This window comes from Myotis daubentonii, chromosome 15 (genome assembly GCF_963259705.1).
Source record: "Myotis daubentonii chromosome 15, mMyoDau2.1, whole genome shotgun sequence".
Taxonomy (NCBI): Eukaryota; Metazoa; Chordata; class Mammalia; order Chiroptera; family Vespertilionidae; genus Myotis; species Myotis daubentonii.
In genome coordinates, this window is record NC_081854.1 from 32,156,095 (window position 1) to 32,174,108 (window position 18,014).

The 18,014-nt window shown below is 57.3% G+C and overlaps 1 protein-coding gene across 8 annotated transcripts in view; it reads right to left on the reverse strand.

The window, feature by feature from the left end:
* GSE1 (Gse1 coiled-coil protein) overlaps positions 1-18,014 on the reverse strand; it is a 414,880-nt gene that overhangs the window by 4,468 nt on the left and 392,398 nt on the right. For 6 of the 8 annotated variants that reach the window (XM_059667160.1, XM_059667157.1, XM_059667163.1 and 3 more), the window contains 12 exons: positions 15,355-15,527; positions 14,685-14,882; positions 13,918-14,109; positions 13,190-13,524; positions 11,812-12,136; positions 8,588-9,201; positions 7,239-7,351; positions 6,684-6,954; positions 5,091-5,204; positions 3,903-4,274; positions 3,137-3,418; positions 145-248 (listed from right to left, as the gene is read on the reverse strand). In XM_059667160.1, coding sequence (XP_059523143.1) covers positions 145-248; positions 3,137-3,418; positions 3,903-4,274; positions 5,091-5,204; positions 6,684-6,954; positions 7,239-7,351; positions 8,588-9,201; positions 11,812-12,136; positions 13,190-13,524; positions 13,918-14,109; positions 14,685-14,882; positions 15,355-15,527 — 3,093 coding nt within the window. The remainder of the gene's footprint in view (positions 1-144; positions 249-3,136; positions 3,419-3,902; positions 4,275-5,090; positions 5,205-6,683; positions 6,955-7,238; positions 7,352-8,587; positions 9,202-11,811; positions 12,137-13,189; positions 13,525-13,917; positions 14,110-14,684; positions 14,883-15,354; positions 15,528-18,014) is intronic. The other 2 variants (XM_059667158.1, XM_059667159.1) reach the window with 2 other exon arrangements.

Sequence of the window (18,014 nt, forward strand, 5' to 3'; positions counted from 1 at the left end):
AGAGCAGGACTGTCCCTCAAAACTTGTCTGTATGGCTAATCTTGAACCCAAAGGTTAAACAAAAGAAGCACAGTGTGTTTTAAGAAAACCTCCTCTGGAGCTGATTTTCATTCCTTTTCTCGTGTGTGGCGACCCAAGACTCACCGCCATGCTGTGGGAGAGCTGTTCCGCTGTGAGACTGAGGCTGTAGTGCTGGGCCTCCAGCCGTCTGCACTGCGTCTGCAACACCTGCCGCTCCAGATTTTGCTCTGAAAAGACAAGCGCTGTTGATGTATTTTCTGTGTACAGGGATCACAGACTATGCGATTGTTTTCCCTCTCATGCAGCCAGTATAGTACTCTCCTTGGGACCATAAGGCTCCAAGTTCTTGGTATCATGCTGGTAAATATGTCAGTGTTACTAAATTAAATCCAGCCCAGTGGAATCAAAGGATCGAGCATCGAAAGGCAATTTAAGGGATACAGATTAAGAAATTAAGGGTAAATTTATGGCCTTAAGGTACATTTTTCAAAAAGAAAGATAAAAAATATTGGTGTTAGTCTTGGAAGTTTTTAAGCTGGTAGAAACAGCCAGAATAAACCTAGAAATTCAAAGTGGAGTTCGAATTAGTAAAATGAAATCTGCTCTTCTGAAAGATTCCAGGCCTGCTTTTAACAGAAGAGTGACTTCAAACTTGCAAGGGTAAATCCCTGCATCACACAAAGTATTTCCAAGAATAAAAACCAGGGAAGGCTGCCAGACTAATTTTATAGAAACTAGGACAGTTTCAGCAAAATAAATACAATAAAATTAGCACCTAATACCACTTCAGTAGATTTAAAACCTTAAAAGAAGTAACAAGTTAAATTCAGCAAGGAGGAAATGACATTAGAAAACAAAAGTAGGGTCATCATCTCAATGGGTACAGAATCTGCATTAGTTAAACCTTTGACGATCATATACCATAAGCTCAGCAGCAAATGAGATGCTAAATGGACCACTTCTAAAGTTTCACAAGACAAGAGCCCAGTTAGTGTGCCTCTAATTCAATGGCTTAGAGGTTCTAGGAAATGCAATATGAGAAAAAGTTAAACACTCAAAAGGAAAGAACTAAACTTAACCTGCAAAAGGTCTGATTATCTGATTGCCTAAGGAAGAAGGGCTAACAAAAATTAAAAACCCACAATATCACAGTGGTAACTAAATCTAATAAAAGTAAACTACTCATGGAGAAAAGTCAGCAAAATTTATTTAGTATAATTCACTATCCTATTCATAAGTGGAGTAATATCACTATTAAAGATGTCAATTCTTCCCAAATCTGTGAATTCAATTGGGCGGAACAAATAAGGTGATCCTAAAATTCACCGGGGAAAGCCAAGGGCCTAGAACAGCTGAGCTGTTAGAGAAGAACAAGTCAGGGTGAGTTACTCCTGACAACAGAGCGCTGCAAAGATATGGTATGACACAGGGACGGGCCAGGACCCCAACGGGTGGAGCAGAACAGCACCAGAGAGACCTGGGCACAGGAGAGGATGCTGCATGATGGGCATGCCCAGAGGGAAGAGGCGTCCTGGAAACCACCAGGATAATTGGTTGTCCAGGCGGGAAAGATGAGGTTATATTTCTACCTTATTTCTTCTTTTTTTAAAAATATATTTTATTGATTTTTTACAGAGAGGAAGGGAGAGAGATAGAGAGTCAGAAACATGGATGAGAGAGAAACATCGATCAGCTGCCTCCTGCACATCCCCCACTGGGGATGTGCCCGCAACCCAGGTACATGCCCTTGACCGGAATCCAACCTGGGACCTTTCAGTCCGCAGGCCGACGCTCTGTCCACTGAGCCAAACCGGTTTCGGCTCTACCTTATTTCTTACACAGAAGTGAATTCTAGGCATAAGAGAAGCAGAATGTGAATACTTTCAGAAGGAAATGCAGAATATGTCCTTGGAGGTAGGGAAGGAATTCCCAAACAAGTCACCAATAAACATCAACCCAGAAAAAGTGGATTCACCTCACTCCATTGAAGTAAATATAATGCTATACATTGCTTCTGGATACATACGTATGTACTTAAGAGCAATAGGCAAGAAGTGATGGACACATTCAAATAAAGGATTCCATTTGAAGGAGGAAACGGAATGAACAGTAGGAATTGATACTCTGGTTGTCCCTTTGTTAGTCTGTCTCTGACTTTTCAAAGTATTTGAAATGATTATGCTATTCCTAATCAAATGTTTATGTTTACAACATAGTAATACTCGATAAAACTTGTGTGATATGGAAATGAATTACTTAGGAGGTGGCAGCCTGGGTTTTGCATTTCTCATGTCAGCAGGACAGAGACCAGGAAGGAGCTCAGTGCCTGCCAGTGCTCTGCTCCTCGTCCTTCCTGGGAGTCCACCTGCCTGCTTCACTGGAGGGAAAGGCTGGGCTCCTCCACTTCCCCTACATCAAGTTCACAGCACACAGTCTCTAACTAAGCTGGAAGGGGCCTCTGCAGGCATCTCAAGGAAAATGAGGTGCAGAGAAGGGCGGTTGTGTGCTGGAAGCAATGCCAGAGCTCCACCAGCGTGCAAGCCTGTGACCCCCGCACTCGGTACACGAGACCGGTGTGGGAGGGTGTGCCCACAGGATGTGTTCCACCAGGCAGGGGTGGAGTGTGCACCCATAGTTGAGAATAAAACATTCTGGTGGCTGATGGGCTTGCTTCCCTGCACAAAAAGGACTGGCCTGAGAGGGAAAGTGCCGCCAGCATTGAGACACTTCGAATGCAAGGCAGGCTCACACAGGGATCAGGCCTGGCTATTCAGAACTCAGCTAAATTAAGGAGCTTTGCATTTTCTAGGACCCTTGTACGTAGCTCTGGTGAGAATGGTCTCAAGTTTGCCCATGAGGAATTACCACATGTCCCTGCCCCACGTGGAATAAGCCTGGGCACCTACAGAAGCCTGAGGAACAGTTCTTAAAATGGGCAAAATGGAGGAAAATTCACCTTCTAGTATTAGCATCTAGTGCCCCAGGAAATCTGCCAGTACTGTCCCTTAGAAACTGTCCCTAATGCTGGCAGTGAAGTCCTGCACTGATTGGTCTATTAAACTTTCACTGACTTTCTTTACTGGGCCCTCATTCTACTCCTCCCTCCCCTTTGTACCTTCTATATGTTCCTGGTAAGCTTCAAAAATTGCCTCAATCCCTTGCCACTTGCGCCTGGGGGGTTCCTCATCATCCTCTTCTCCATCCTCCTCCTCTTCCTCCTCTTCTGAGTCCTGGTCCGTCTCCTGTGTGAGGAGGCCCTTCCTCACGGCTGGGGGCTCCTGCTGCCCGTTGTGCTGGGGCAGAGGGAGCCGGCTTGAGGACTGCAGCTCAGGAATGTTGTAGTGGATGGACGTGTCAACTTTGTGGTTCTGCTCTGCAGACAGCACGGCTACATTCCCTGGGGAGGAGAGTGGAAATGAAATACAGCAAACCCTGTTCTCCAATAATCAGTGACTCTCACCAAAATTTGGGAGAGTGAATATGGAGGCTCACATGAGGTGTTAGCACAACCATTAGATCACAAAGTGCTCACCAGGCCCACTGGGTCTAGTATTCAAGGATGGGGAGATTTCCAGGTGAGTCTGTATGGGGACACTGGGGAAACCCTCAGCTGTGGGACACGTGGACCCTATTTTGCCAGAAAGCCACCCCACCTGGCGTTACTAAAAGAAGTGCCTCTACTAAACTCAGGTGGCATCACGTTAAGTTTTCTCCAAGTGTGGTCCCCGCCCGGTGACATCACTCGAGCACCAGCTGGAAGTGGAGACTCTCGGGCCCCACCCAGACCTGCTGAGGCGGATTCTGCCTTTGACGACCTCCCCAGGTGCCTCCTGAACACTGATGTGCCAGAGGGGCGCACCCAGGGCGGGCAGCCGCCTTACCTTTGTGCTTCTGGAGGGCCTTCTGGGTGGACTGCAGCACGGACTCGTGGAACTGATGTGCAAACTCCTCTGCCATGAAGGGCTCCCACGACTTGCTCTTCCCATTGACGCTGTGGGACAGGGGCACGGGAATGTCCTTGGGGGCGGGGCCCCTGATGTAATGCATCATGCTCAGGTTCTTCTTGCCCCCAGGGGCCTCATTCAGCCTGGCCTTCTCGCTGCTGGCAGGAGTCAGCTCCTGGACTCGAGACAGTTCCTGTGGCCGGAGCTGCTCCAGTCTCCCAGGCTCTGTGGCCTTTGGGACGTCAGACAGGGAAGCAGCAATACCCACCGGCTTTTCCATATCCAGAGAGGCTGGCTGCGTGGCTGGTTCTTTTAGAGACAGAAAGCGAGGAAAATATTAAGAGCTGCAAGAGACCAGGCGGGCCCTGACCTCTAGGGCTTACACTTAACAAGACCTAGTACAAAGGACCAAGACTCAGAGCCGTTTAATTAAATGTCAGTGCACAGGTGTGGCCTGAGGACGGGGTGTGGTAGCAGCAAGTCCATCCTTGGAAGGTGCCCCAGGAAGGCATCTGGGAAGAAAAGGAATCTGAAGGAAGAAGCGAGTCACTTCAGGTCATCCAAAAGGCAAGAAGTTATGTAGTCCGACCCGACCCGACCCGACAAGAAAGACTGCGTTAGGAGTTAAGGACAGGGCTGGATAATAAAGATCTGCTCCACTCAGCAGCACCGCAATCAAAGCCATAAGAGAGAGAAGGTGTGAAAGCAGATGCTGGAAAGGCCTGGAAGCCAGAATGAGCAAGAAAGACGCAGGAGAGTGCCAAGGAAGGGCAGACAGCAGCAGCAGAGCCGAAGCAGAGGTGCCGAGACCTGGGACACAGGGCTTCGGTAGCCTGGGCCACCCCTGGTCTGACGGACGGTGGCTACAACTACAGTGACCGCCAGAAGCCCGGACCCTCCCCTTCACTCTCTGAGCCCTGACTTCAGCTCTCATGTTCTGGCCTGAGGAGATCCTTCGCCATCATGGAGGAAGCTTGTACGAGACAGAGAGGGAGAAGCATACTCTGTCTCCAGGAGGAAAGATTCATGATGAAGACCTTGAGCAGTCGCTTCTGACCCTGGGCAGCCCACAGGACGGTCCTGGGCAGTGGCGGATGGGGCCGTTCTTCCCGCCCTGGGCCTTACCGCTCAGGGAGACAGCAGGACTGTCCCTCGGAGAGTTTCTGAGAGGGTCTGCCACTGCCGCTGACAGTGCCTTCTGCTTCATGGCATGGAGCATTTCGACAAGTTTCTCTTTGTCTATGAGAAAAGCAGCCTGAGATTAACAAGACAGTTGCATTATTTCTGAGAGGGAAGGGGGGCGGATTCTAGCCCAGGCTGCGACTGGCAGGTGCAAGTCCTTTAACCAAGAAAAAACACAAAGCTGGCACCACTGGGACAGGTGGTGTTTAAAGGAAGAAACCTTGGTGTCAGAGTGAGCCCAGATGCCTCAGCTTTCCCTGCGGAACATTTCAGAGGTTTTCCAAAAATAGCTGTGTGTGTGGTGATGACAGCTATGCGACAAAATGGGGAGCTGTGATCTCCCACGGTAACTTCCGAGGATGCATTCTTATTTAAGACAAAAATGTTGGCCCCAACACAATGAAGCAACCCCTGGAAGCGCAGGCTGCTCTCAGGCGCGTTCTCTTCCCCCTCCTCCTCCTGGCATCAATTCCCACGACGGCTGCCCCGTATGGAAAAGGAAGACTCCTGTGATGTTCGATGCCACGAATTCCTGTTGCAGTGGCACTTCTTGGTGAGACTTAAAAGGTTTCCTCTAGAATAAGTCAGGGAAAAAGACACTTTCCACGACAGAACTGTGCATGTTCCCAGAGACTTGTGCTGCTCATCACATGTCCCTGCCCCTTCGAGGTGAAAGTGAGAATTCCAGCTTGTTGGCTAAAGACAAAAAGTAAATGCTACACCCCAACAGCGAAGTAAGTAGAAGCAACTAAATGACCAACACACTTTTGCTTTCTTTTTGACTTCCTTCCAGAGAGAGGTGACAGGTATCAGCAAGGGGGACGTGGAAATGCGCAAACGAGCACCCCAGACAGGCCAAGCTCTCACGTCAACCAATATCCCGGCACTAAGCGAGCGTGTGGGGGCAGATCAAGGAAGCGGACATCCCCAGAAAGCGTTCACACCACACCATGTCTTCCACACCACGTGTTCCAGCCCCAAGCGTCAGTCCCAACAGGGCCGATCTGGAAGCACCTTTCAGGGCAAGCTGCCCACTCACAATGCGCGTCGGCTCTGCCGGCGGCCACAGGCCACCCAAGCCTCCTGCCATCAGAGACGAAGCCCAGTGGCCATGCCGGTGGCCCAGCAAGAGGAAACGCCCGGCCATGAGCCTGGCGTGCTCTGCCACAGGAGGAAGCACTGTGCCTTGTACCAACAGGGTCGCTAAACCTGCCTTCTCAAGGGACAAGTGACAAGAGCAGCTTTACAGACAGAACAAAATACTCGCAAGTTCCTCTTCCACTCCAGATGAAATGGAAAAACAGGCTGCGAGTGGGACAATTTGAGTTCAGATGGAAGAAGGCGGAGACAGTGGGGCCGGTCTGCTTGCTGCTTCCTTGGGGAGCCCAAAGGCGGTAAGAGCGCCTCGGGCCAAAGTGTTTTCAGGTTCTGCCTGGAACGTGGGTCCTGGACGTCCCCAGGAGCCTATGAACCCCACCTGCTTCTCCTGAAGCTCCTAGTGAGCCCCGCCCCCAAAAGGCCCAGGCGAGGCCCTACCTTTCCTCTTCTCGGCACTGATGTGGGTCAAGTTGAAGATGGTCAGGAACTTCTTCTTCTCTTCGAAGTTGGGGCTGTTGTTCATCTCGTCGGGACTATAGCGGGTGAACAGGGCCAGTCTCGGTGACGGTGTCTGCCGCTTGTTCTGAATCGTCGGGGGCGATGGGCTTCTCTCTCTCAGCATCCGCCGCCGCTTCCTCCGCTTCTGGGTCAGCAGCTCCTCCTTCTGCTGTTGGGTGGTCAAGCCAAAAAGTTGCAAAAACTCTAGCTTCTAGATTGGGAAAGAAAACAAATGAGTTTGAAACCACCAGCGGTGGTGTGACTGCACTGTCCCAGGGGTCCCTCCTGGGGTCCCCCAAGCCCATGTACCATGGCCAACTCTGTGCTGGGCCTCAGAGGGGGACCCTGATAGCACGCCCAGGCACCTGCAGTCTGTGGGGACTGGAGGAGCGAGGGAGAGCCCAGCAAATGTGGGGTCTACTGGGACAGTGGGAAAGCCAAGAGGCAGGCGCTAATGTGGGCACGTAGCCTGACCGCAGTGATGAGGCCCGATACCTCGGAGGATGTATCCAGTTTGAGGGGCGGCTGCTCGGCCACGCAGCGGAGATGGGCCCTGACCTCCTCTTCGTCACTCTCATCATAGGAGTCATCCAGGTCGTAGTAGTATCCTGGTGACAAGAACAGCTGTATTTAGCTGGGCAAGGACACTCCGTTCTCTAGTGGATGGACATGGGGGCAGGCATCCCTGTGATCTTTGTGCAGACCCACCCATCAGGCCAGGCCCTGCTGGCCCTTTTAGTACCCTGAAACCTCGACTGCTTTCAATCCAGGTGAAAATGTGCATTAGCCCCGAGGCCTAGAACTTGTTCAGGAATGGCAGGCAGGGGCAGCAGGCAGGCACCAGGCTTGGCTTAGACCCACAGCCCCCAAGTGGCCAGGCAATTCCTGGGCTGACACATCCCCAGCAGGGGACCCTTCGTCACACAGGACTGGGGCTGTGTCCATGGCAACCCAAGACTGTTTATGCACATCAGCTCACTCCTGCTGTGGCCATCTGGGTCCATTACCCAGGAGGGGACACGCACACTCAGATCCCGTTGTCTCAAAGGCACAGAGCATGCACACAAACTCAATGTGCAGAGAAGAGCAGCAGAATCCCTGCACCCAGGGGCTCCCCACTCTTCCTTCACAAGGTGGATAGTGGAGAACGTCCTTCTTGGGCCCTCAGTCTCGCCTAGACCAACCACCTGGGAAGTCTCGGCCTCGGCCCCAGCTTCTGGCTAAGAGACTGAATACAACCCGCATAGGACCCCACTTTCCAGCAAGAGACGAGAAACTGGTCTGGGGCCTCTGGCCCCTCCTGGTCACATGGGGGTTGCAGGTGGAGACAGTCATTCTCACCCTGCTCACCTGTTCTCCTTGGCTCTTTGGGGAGCTCAGGGCGCTGCTGGCTGAGCCCCCCAACCCCACAGGAGCAGGAAAGAGGTGGCCAGACTTCCCGCTTTCACCCTGCCCAGGCCTGAATGCCTGCAATTGATGGTAGCTATCTATACCAACCCCTGCTGGGCTCAATAGCCTCCTCCCCTGTTATGATGGACTATTAATATTTAAAACTGCCTTATTAGCCTCTGTTCATCATTTATTAATCATGCATTTCTGTGGAACCGTCTTTACAGACAGGCTTTGATTTGGCTTTTTGGGACAATTTGCATTTCAGCAAGACAGGCAAAGGCCCTGGGTCTATCTCCCAGCAGAGGTATCAGGTAGCTACACAGAAGCCAGTGCCCTTGCTCCCTGGAGCTGCTAAACCCCGAGCGGGAGGCAGGGGTGGTAGGAGGGGCTGAGTGGCGCGCACTACGGCTCTCTAGTCCCGGGAGGTCAGACGCCACCCAGGGAGACCGGACCTTTCTCCTGGGCCTCCCGCCGCCTGCGCTCTTCCAGGTCCAGCTTGCTGACCAGCCTCCGGCGCTGCTGCAGGAACTCATCATAGATGTAGGCAGGGTCAGAGCCGCGTGGTGCCGGGGGCCGGTAGGGTGAGCCCGGCTTCAGGGGTCCAGGGAGTTCCCCAAAGGGGGGTGGCTGGGTGAGGGAGGCCCGCTGCTGGCCCAGGATGGTCTGGGTGGACTTCTCAAGCTCAGCCAAGAAGGGCCCAGGCCCGTGAGGAAAGGCCTGTTGCTCCAGGCTCCCTGACTCCCGTGGAGGCGGCTGGTACTTGTCCAGGGGCGTGGCCTCGCGCTTCCGGGGCCCTTCCTCCACCTTTTCTGGGCCGTAGACCCGTTCCACCTTCACCAGCGGGACTGCCGCCTGCCGGCCGGGCTCGAACAGGGCAGGGTGGCTGTGCAGAGGGTGGCTCTCGGGGGCCCGCCGTGTCTCCAGGGTGCTGTCCATCAGGGACACCGGGTTCCAGAGGGCCGTGGGCACGGAGTGGTGCTGGGGCTTGGGCGAGATGAGGGGCGGGGGCCCGCCAAAGTGCTGCGGGGGGTCTCGGCTCCCCGGCTCATGACGGTTTGGTCCCGGCCTGGGGAGTGAACAGACCAAGCCGTTAGTCATGAGAATGGGCATGCCAGCCACCCAGCCATGGGTCTCCCAGGCTGCCTGCCAGGGCCCGGGTGTAATAGGCAGCTTCAGAGATGGCCCAGACGGAGCCCCCTTCGAGAGCCAGGCGCTAGAGGAGTGCAGAGGCCTCCTTCTCTAAGCCACCTGGCCAGGGCCTGGAGGGAAGGACGCAGCTTCCACTCCTCACCTGAGTGCTGGCTGTTTCCCAAGATTCCACTTCCTCTCCAAACAACTTGAGGCAAGTGTGTGTAGACCTGCTTTTGTAAAGACACGGAGGCTGGGGCTGGGTGGGTGGACTCTGCTTGCTGAGGGCACAGAGATGGTCCCAGGCCCAGGCCAGACCCTCTTTCGATCTGGTTTCTCACCCAAAACCTAACAATAGCTCATTCTATTCCACCAATTCCTGAATTCCTATCACCTCCCATAAGGACAGATCCTCATCTTTGTTTTCCACAGGAATCCCATTACACAGAGCAAAAAGACAGGACTCTGGTGCCAAAAGGGTGACCCTGCTCTTGGTACCCACCTCCCGATATGCCAAGCAGTGGGCAGATAACAGAGGGTGGGCTGGCTGCCTTCACGGTGGCCTTAACTCCTCTCTCCACACTGTCCTTGCAGAAAACAGTAAGAGAGAAAGAGACCCGCTTCCAGGGCTGCCCAGCCCAGTGACAGGGTGGGGGTGGGGGGAGAAAGACCTCACAGCCAGGGTGGGCCTGAGCCACTGCTGACCCCCAGTGGTTCCCGTGAGAACTGCAGCAGCCCCACATGGCCCTGAAGCAGGAGCTGGGCTGGGCCTGACCAGGATGTCCATCGGACCAAGCAGCTTTGCCACGCAGTCCTTCTAAATGACTCTTTCCGTCATGCATTTAAACAAGATCCAACAAAAGGCTACTTGGTGGTGGTTTTTCCAAAGTATCTATTTTTTAAGGGAAGTGCTATGCTGCCCAGGAGACCAGGGCAAGGAGAGGAGGGGATGGAAGGGGCAGAGGCAGAGGGCACTGCAGGTACATGACCAGACTGTCAGGTCTCTCCCTGCCTGGCCAAGTAAGGAGACGTTTCACCACTGCCGAAAAGCCCCCTCCTAGTTCCTCCGGGGTGGGACTCAGACTGGGAGAGGTCCCTGATGCCGCCGTAGCACCTCTGATCGGCAGAGTACAAAAGGGAACCGCAGCAAGCTGTGTGTCCTTAGGCAAACAGCAAAGGAATAAAGCCCATTAGCAGAATAAATATTTCAAGCGCCAGAGCCAAGCACCGAATGGTTTTCTAGCTCTGAGCACAAGGGCTGGTCAGAATGTCAAATTCATGCTGTCGTAAGGCTGAGCGTGCCACCTGCTGCCGTGGGGACCTTGAGGCCGGGTGAGAGCTGGGAGCCCTGAGGTGGAGGCCACTCCCGCTGGAGCCCTGACAGCTGCACCCGGAGGTTGGGGCCCTGAGCTGAGGAAGATGCCTGAGGGAACCAGCACTCCGGATTTTACCAGGAACAGGAACCTGTGCTGGCTGCTCTCCCAGTCCCCTGGCTGAGAGGGGAGTTAGAGGAGCAGAAAGCAGCTCGAAAACTGACAGGACTCAGCCTCTCTGTGGCCTCAGGGAAACAGGGACGTGAGCAGCAGAGAGCAGGCCTGAGGCTGCGGGAAAACCCGGCCAGGGGTCAGCCCCAGTTCACTCCCAGTCACACCCAATTGGCCAAGCGAATCCCCTCGCTGGCCCAGTCAACTCTGGATGTTGAGGCAGGGCTGCTGGATGGGCCAGCCAAGCCCAGGACTCAGTAAGAAAATGTCAGCCAAAAGCTGTTGGAAAGAGGGAGGGAGCAAGGGGACATTTAAATGCCTAGACACCCGAGTGCTTCCTATTCCAGGGCAGCACGAGCTGGAAGGATGCTCAGAAGTCTCCCTGCCCAACTCCTTTGTGCCCTGCTGAGGAAACTGAGGCCAGAGAAGGGGGCAGAATCTGGGGTCCCCGAGTCCCTAAGCCCGGCCGACAGGGCTCCAGAGGTTCGGCGGGTTCTCCAACTCCGAGTTGGAAGGAACCCTGGAGAGATGGGGAGAAGGTGGGACAACAGATGACGGCCAGACAGACAGGTGGAAGCAAGGAGGCCTGGGGGCAGCTATGAGAGGGGGCACTGGGGCCAAGGTCACAAGTGTCAGCAGGCAGGGCCAGAGACAAGCAAAAGTGCCTCCGGGGAGTTCTTTCACAATGGGCCCAGGAAATGGGTGTTTCGTTACAGAAGCAAAAATTAATTTTTTACTTAAAAATTGAAAGTGGTCCCTTTCTCAGCCACTTGAAAACAGAGGAAGATAGAAAGAATAGCCTACAATGATCAGTTAAAGCATCTCCCTAGTGCTCTCGAAATGCCACGCAGATCCCTGCTCTGGACCCTGGCTTGGGGGGCTATGTTCCTCAGGGACAGGGAGCCTCTGAGCACCTCCTCTCCCTCCTCAGAGTCTGCGTTTCCTCGTGGGCAGACAGCAGTTAGAACATGAAAACGAAATGCAGTGAGTGAAGGCACTCAGCAGGATGCTGGGTAAATGTGACAAATGCCCCTCCCCATGCCCCCTGACCCAGTGAGCCCTACCTGGTGCTCTCGGGCCTGTGCTCGGGCTCCGTGGGCACTGGGGGCCGGCCTATGTCCAGGTGCTGCTCTAGCACCTGCTGCCGGAACTCCGACACCTGCGACTGCCGGTCCTCCTTCTCCTGCCGCAGTCGCCGCTGCCGCGCCACCCACTTCTCCTCCTCATTGGTGCGCTGGATGAGCAGGGCCGTGGCGGCGCTGCTGCCCGGCAGAGAGAAGATGCCGTGGTTGGAGAGAAGGCTGGGCATGGTGTGATGGGGGCTGGGTGCCGGGTGCAAGGGGTGCTGCACAGGCTTGGGCGCCTGCAGGCCCGCGTCCTTCAGCTTCTCTGTGGGAGGAGAGAGGCCGTCACATCACAGCAGGATCCCCCACGCCAGGCCCAGGTGGCTCCTGCCTCTTTCTCTCTTGAACCGGACTGCCCAGGACCAAGACAACCAGAAAGGGCCTTGTGGATGCTTTGAGGAAGCATGCCTTGTCCCACGGGAAAGGTGGCCGCTGGCAGGTGCTGCTCCCACCCAGCCCAGGGCCAACCGACCTGAAGCGGGTGCTGGCAGGCACACGCTGGCTCACCAGAGCAGACTGTCATAGTTTTATAAATCATGCAAGCCGGTTGTTAAATAAACCCTTACTGAAAGTTAGATACATCCTATCTAATAAAGAGGGAATATGCTAACTGGCCCTCACGCCATCGCAAAGATGGCAGTGCCCACAGCCAATAAGGACGGAATATGCTAATTGACTGTCCCACCCTCAAAGATGGCGACGCCCACAGCCACAAGATGGCCAGCAGTGGAGGGCAGTTGGTGGCAATCAGGCCAGCAGGGGAGCAGTTAGGTGTTGATCAGGCTGGCAGGGGAGTGGTTAGGGGGTGATCAGGCTGGCAGGGGAGTGGTTAGGGGGGTGATCAGGCTGGCAGGGGAGTGGTTAGGGTGTGATCAGGCTGGCAGGCAGAAGCAGTTAGGCATTGATCAGGCCAGCAGGGGAGTGGTTAGGGGGTGATCAGGCTGGCAGGGGAGTGGTTAGGGGGTGATCAGGCTGGCAGGCAGAAGCAGTTAGGGGCAATCAGGCAGGCAGACAGGCCAGCAGTTGGGAGCCAGCAGTCCTGGACTGTGAGAGGGGTCCCAGATTGGAGAGGGTGCAGGCTGGGCTGAGGGATACCCCCCCCCCCCAGTGCATGAATTTCGTGCACTGGGCCTCTAGTATGCTTATAATGAAATAAAATGTTAAACCAGCCATGGTGGGAGTCTACAGCATGGAGTTGGCAGAAGCTACAGAGTCAGGCCTGCCCCTTGGAGAGCTGTCAGCACCTGCCAGCACACCCCTGCAGCCAGCCCACCTCCGGGGGCCGAGGTCTGTCCCTCGGGCTCACCACCCTGTGTACCTGCTCGGGTTGGGGTCAGCTGCTCCGCGGACTTGACCCGCTCCTCTGAGGTGTGGCCACGCAGCCCGTGCAGCTCAGCCACCGGCAGGAAGGCCGGCTCCAGGGCCTTGGCGGCCAGCAGCTCCTTCTCCCGGGCCCGCTGCTCGCGCTGGCGCTCCAGCTCCCGCTCCCGCTCCTTCTCGCGCTCGCGTTCCAGCTCCTTCTCCCGCTCGCGCTCCTTCTCCCTCTCCCGCTCGCGCTCCTTCTCCCGCTCGCGGTCAGCCTCCCGTTCCCGTTCCCGTTCCCTTTCCCGTTCACGCTCACGCTCACGCCGCAGCTCCTCATCCATCTGCAGCCTGTGGGAGCGGAAAGGGAGCCTGAGCTCCACTGTGAAGGGACCAGGACAGCCCACTGACAGAATTCCCAGATGTGAGGACCTGACAGCCACGCCCGAGGTTTCCATGGGAACCCAGCATTCTAACCTGCAGAGCGCGGGCGTTAGGAACCCATGTAAGACGTGAGTTATGTACTAACGCCCGAGGCCTCGCTGAGAGCTCCTGCCAGAAGGCGGTGCTCCCAACAGTCGCCAGAAGCACCAGCGGTCACTGTCCCGTTTACAGGCGAGGTGACTAAGGACAGGAGTGGCTGAGGAGCCACCTAGCCACAAAGCGGCCAAGCCAGGCCCCCGTCTCGGGCGTAGCTCCGCTCTGCCACGGGGGCCGGGGCAGCTGGCCTGGGACGTGACTTACCTCTCGGCGCTGAGGCTGGACATCCGCTCCGAGTGCAGTGCCGCCAGGGACGAGTGGGACAGCTCCGGGGGGTAGCGGACCCCGGAGAGGTGAAGGTGCATGGCCGAGGGGTGCAGCGGAGGCAGGGAGCCGGGGGTGGGGATGGGGTAGAAGGGGGACCGCAGGGCGGATAGGCAGTAGGAGTCATCCATCCTGTGCCAAGAAGACAGGCCAGTGAACACCAAAGTTAAAGGGATAAAGGCTGACCCCACAGCCTCCACAAAGGCCCAGCTGAGGCACATCCATGGCCAGCACCGAAGCCCCCCGACACAGGCCCCTGGATGCCGACAGCCTGGGGCACCAAGGCCCTGCCTGCCACCCAGAGGCTCAGCCGGGCCAGCACCTCCCCGGGTCTGACCAGCAGGCCCAGGTGGGCGGCAGCCTGAGCGTCACTACAGCCCCTGGGCTGGGCAGCGTCTACAGAGCGACCCCACCTTCCACTGGGTGGCACACAGCGGGGGAGCCCCTCTCTTCGCCATGGAACCTGGTGCTGCTTATCAGCAGTCCTGCCTGGGGAGCCACTGACAAAGGCAGGAAGAGGGGCATTTCCACCAGGGCAAACCCCGATGGCCAGTGTGGATGGGTGGGGGGCTGCCCCAGGCTCTCACTGGGAGTCAGGCCCCCAGGACATGAGAAACACAGTCCTGGCCAGGTTCCATTTTGCCATGAGCAGACCAGCCTGAGCCCGACTCAGTGGGGACCGTGGAGGGCGGGCTCGGACAGCTCACCTGAAGGCCGGGTGGGGGAAGGGGTGCGGAGTCAGGTAGCTGGGGTGGTAGTAGGCGGCAGCAGTGGCCGGGTCCAGGCCGAGGGGAGGTAGGGAGGACATGCGGAGGTCCTCGGCGGTGTGGTAGGGCCGGAAGCTCCTCAGGTAGTCCTCGGTCACCGTGCTGGGGGGCACCACGTGGTGCACAGGCCGCTGGAGGCTGCAGCAGGGACAGAGGGAGGAGATGAGCGGAGGGCCCGCTCCAGGCTGGGACAGGGGTCAGCCTCCCCTGCCACCACCTCCCTCAGAAGGACGAGTCTCCGGGGACGGGTTCCAGCTCTTGCTAACGAGATGCCGGTGCTGGCAGGAGGCCCAGGGCGCAGAGGTGGGCAGCCTGGCTCCTTGCCTGCCTGGCCCCTCGCTGTCTGCACCAGCAGGCACATGTCTGCTATCTGCAGCCCAGAGGCACCCCTGTCCCAGGAACCAGGACAGGGTGTAGGCAGAATGGGAGAGCCAGCCATCATCTCAGCATGGACATGGACAGCAGGCGCAGACCGGCTGCGGGCCCAGGGCTCAGCCACCATCTGGCGGTCCTCAGCCTCAGCTGGTGCAGGCTCCCGGCTCCCGGCTCAGCCCCAGGGACCCAGACCCTGAGCACTTGCAGCCACCCCAAGCCCCCAATCTGCACTTACTTGAGTGGTGGGAACCGGGAGTCCTGCACCACTGAGCTGGGGGAGATGCCAAAGGGATAGGGGGTGCTGAGCAGGTGGGAGGGAATGGCCGGGCCCCCCGCCTTCTCCTGGGGCAGTGGGGGCTCCACGATGAGGCGTTCTCGACCGCTGCTGCTGCCCCGAGAGCTGGTGTCCTGGGGGAGAGAGAGCAGTGGGTCAGGGTGGGGGTGGGGCGGGTGAGGGAGGGCCTCTGACAAGGACCAGCCGGTCGTCCTGCAGACTCACAGAACAGCCACAGGTGTAGTGCACGTTCTAGAAAAGTCCTTTCCTTAAGGTTTTCTACCCAAATCTGTGGTACACGCGGCGTTGGAAGCAGAAGGGTGAGAAGGGAAGACACGGGTCCCAATGAGGGACAGGTCTGCACTGAAACCCCCCTGGGGGGCCGTTCCCTCCTGGGTGCAATGGGGAAGGGCAGAGCCTCCCTCCAGGATTGCTGGGGGCACCACGACGAGCACCCAGTGTCCACGAGGGGACAGGCGCAGAGCAGGGGCTCCCCGCTCCGCACAAACACCCACACACTTCCAGCATGGACGTCCCACAGGCCACATTTGCTCTGAGCCAAACTTGAGGAGTGAGATGCGGCTGGTCCCCGCACCCGCTCTCCCAGGAAGTGAGCTCTGCAAGCAGCAGGCAGAGCAGAAGCAGGGGGCCCTGCCCGCTGATCTCAGATGCTCACAGGCATCCCCAGGGGCCAAGGCCTCGAGGTGCTGACGGCTGCGGGCCTGCCCCACAGACACTGTGACCCGAGGTGCCCACAGAGTGACTCAGCCTCAGGAAGATGGCGCTGCCCCGGAGAGCAACACCCCGAGCTGCTCCCCGCCAACCCCTGCGGTGGCCCTGGCACCAACCAGAACAGGAAGCTGCAGGGCCTCGACTGGCCAGACCTGCCTGGGGGCCCCCTCGCACACACAGAGGGGGGAGATGGCAATGGGCTGCAGCCCCACCTGCCCCAGACTCCTGGACAGAGAGAACGTGGAACCCAGGGACTGAGAGAAAGGGCTGGCCCAAGGCAGGAAGGGGGAGCAAGAGGCCTCTGCCAGGCGCCAGTGTGCCACCCAGCCAGAGAGGGGCGGTCTGCGCGCTTATCCAGGTGTCCAGCCCCAGGAACCACACCATCGAAGGTTCTGACTGCCTTGTGGTTTCTGTGGCTGAAAGGCAGCCGTGCAGCCAGGCTCAGAGAGCACTGGGAGCAGCCAGGGGCGCTCACTCGGGATCCGGGAGCAGCGCCACCGGGAGGGCTCCATCACTGAGCCCGCGCTTGGCTCCACTCCGCCTGCCCTGAGCTGCGGCCAGACTCCCGAGCCTGGTTCCTACCAGGCCTTCCTCCTCGTGGGCAGATCTGCACGATGTCAGGTCCGACCACTACTGACCAGACAGCAACGGGGCTCAGAGAAAGCAGGTGGCGCTCCCAGAGCACAAGCCCAAGTTCACCGACCCCAACCCACAGTGTTTCCACCTTGCCACAAAATGCCACACGCCCCGAAAACGAGGGAGGCCAAGACCCGCGGACTGTCTTGCTGAGCTGGCAGGCTGAGGAGCACATCCGGGAATGACCACTGGACACGTGGTGGCACGCCTGGACCCGAGGCCTGAACCCCAGGAAACCCCGACCCTTGATCCTCCAGCTGCTGCTCTCCCCGCTCTGCTGCCATCAGATCAGGAGGCGGAGGTGTCAAGCCCCGTTTATCTAACGACCCCCAGGCGGGCGGTGAGGGGCGGATCACCGCGGCTGCCCACCACCTTCGCACTGGCCGACGGGACCCCACGGGGCAGGCCCCTGACGGGGTGGCCGAGGCTCAGGAGAAGGGCCCACGCGTCCATCAGGCCTATTCCCCAAACAGGCCGGGCCAGGCAGCGCGCGCTCAGCCTCCGGAAGGCACAGCAGCGGTAATTAATTGAAGGAGACAGGCTGCTGATTGGAATTCCTAATGAGCAGCAACATCTGTTCCCGTCCCCGTGCGGCAGCGCCCTCGCCCGCCCCGCACCGCGAGGTCCTCCCGGGTTCACGAACTCTGGCTTGCCCTCCCCAGAAGGGTGTTCACGTGGTGGGTGTCAAGGATAGGACACACGCGCACCCGTGCCCTGGGTCAGTCGGAGCCCACAACTCCTGCCTCCCGGTTTTCCAGGGACTTCCATGCAGGGGCTGGCACCTGGTCTCGGGGTCCTCCAGTTGCCTTCGTGGGCAGTAGGGGGGCTCCTGGGTCACCTTAGGAGATGGCTTCTGTCTGGTCCTGGATGACCCCTTATATAACTGCCCTGTGCCTCAGTTTCCCCATCTGTCAAATGTGCCAACTGCAGTGCCAGCTCATAGAGCAGCAATGATGGTGCCCAGGTATAGACAGGAAATGGGTGAAGTATGGGGCAACGGGGGCTAGGGGGCGGCTCACACAGCACTGCACCACCAAGCCTACAGGCACCCCACTCCCAGCACTTCCGTCCACACTGAGGCTGAGGGGTCATCTCCAGGTTGGGCTTGCTGGTTCCCCCTCACACCCTCACCCTGCCGGGCACAGGGCCAGGCCAGCTGAAGTGCAAGGTCTGTCACGTGGAGGGACCACGTCCCTGCACCAACCAGCTCCAGGGGCCCACCCCTCCCGGGGGCCACCACGGAATAAAGCCTC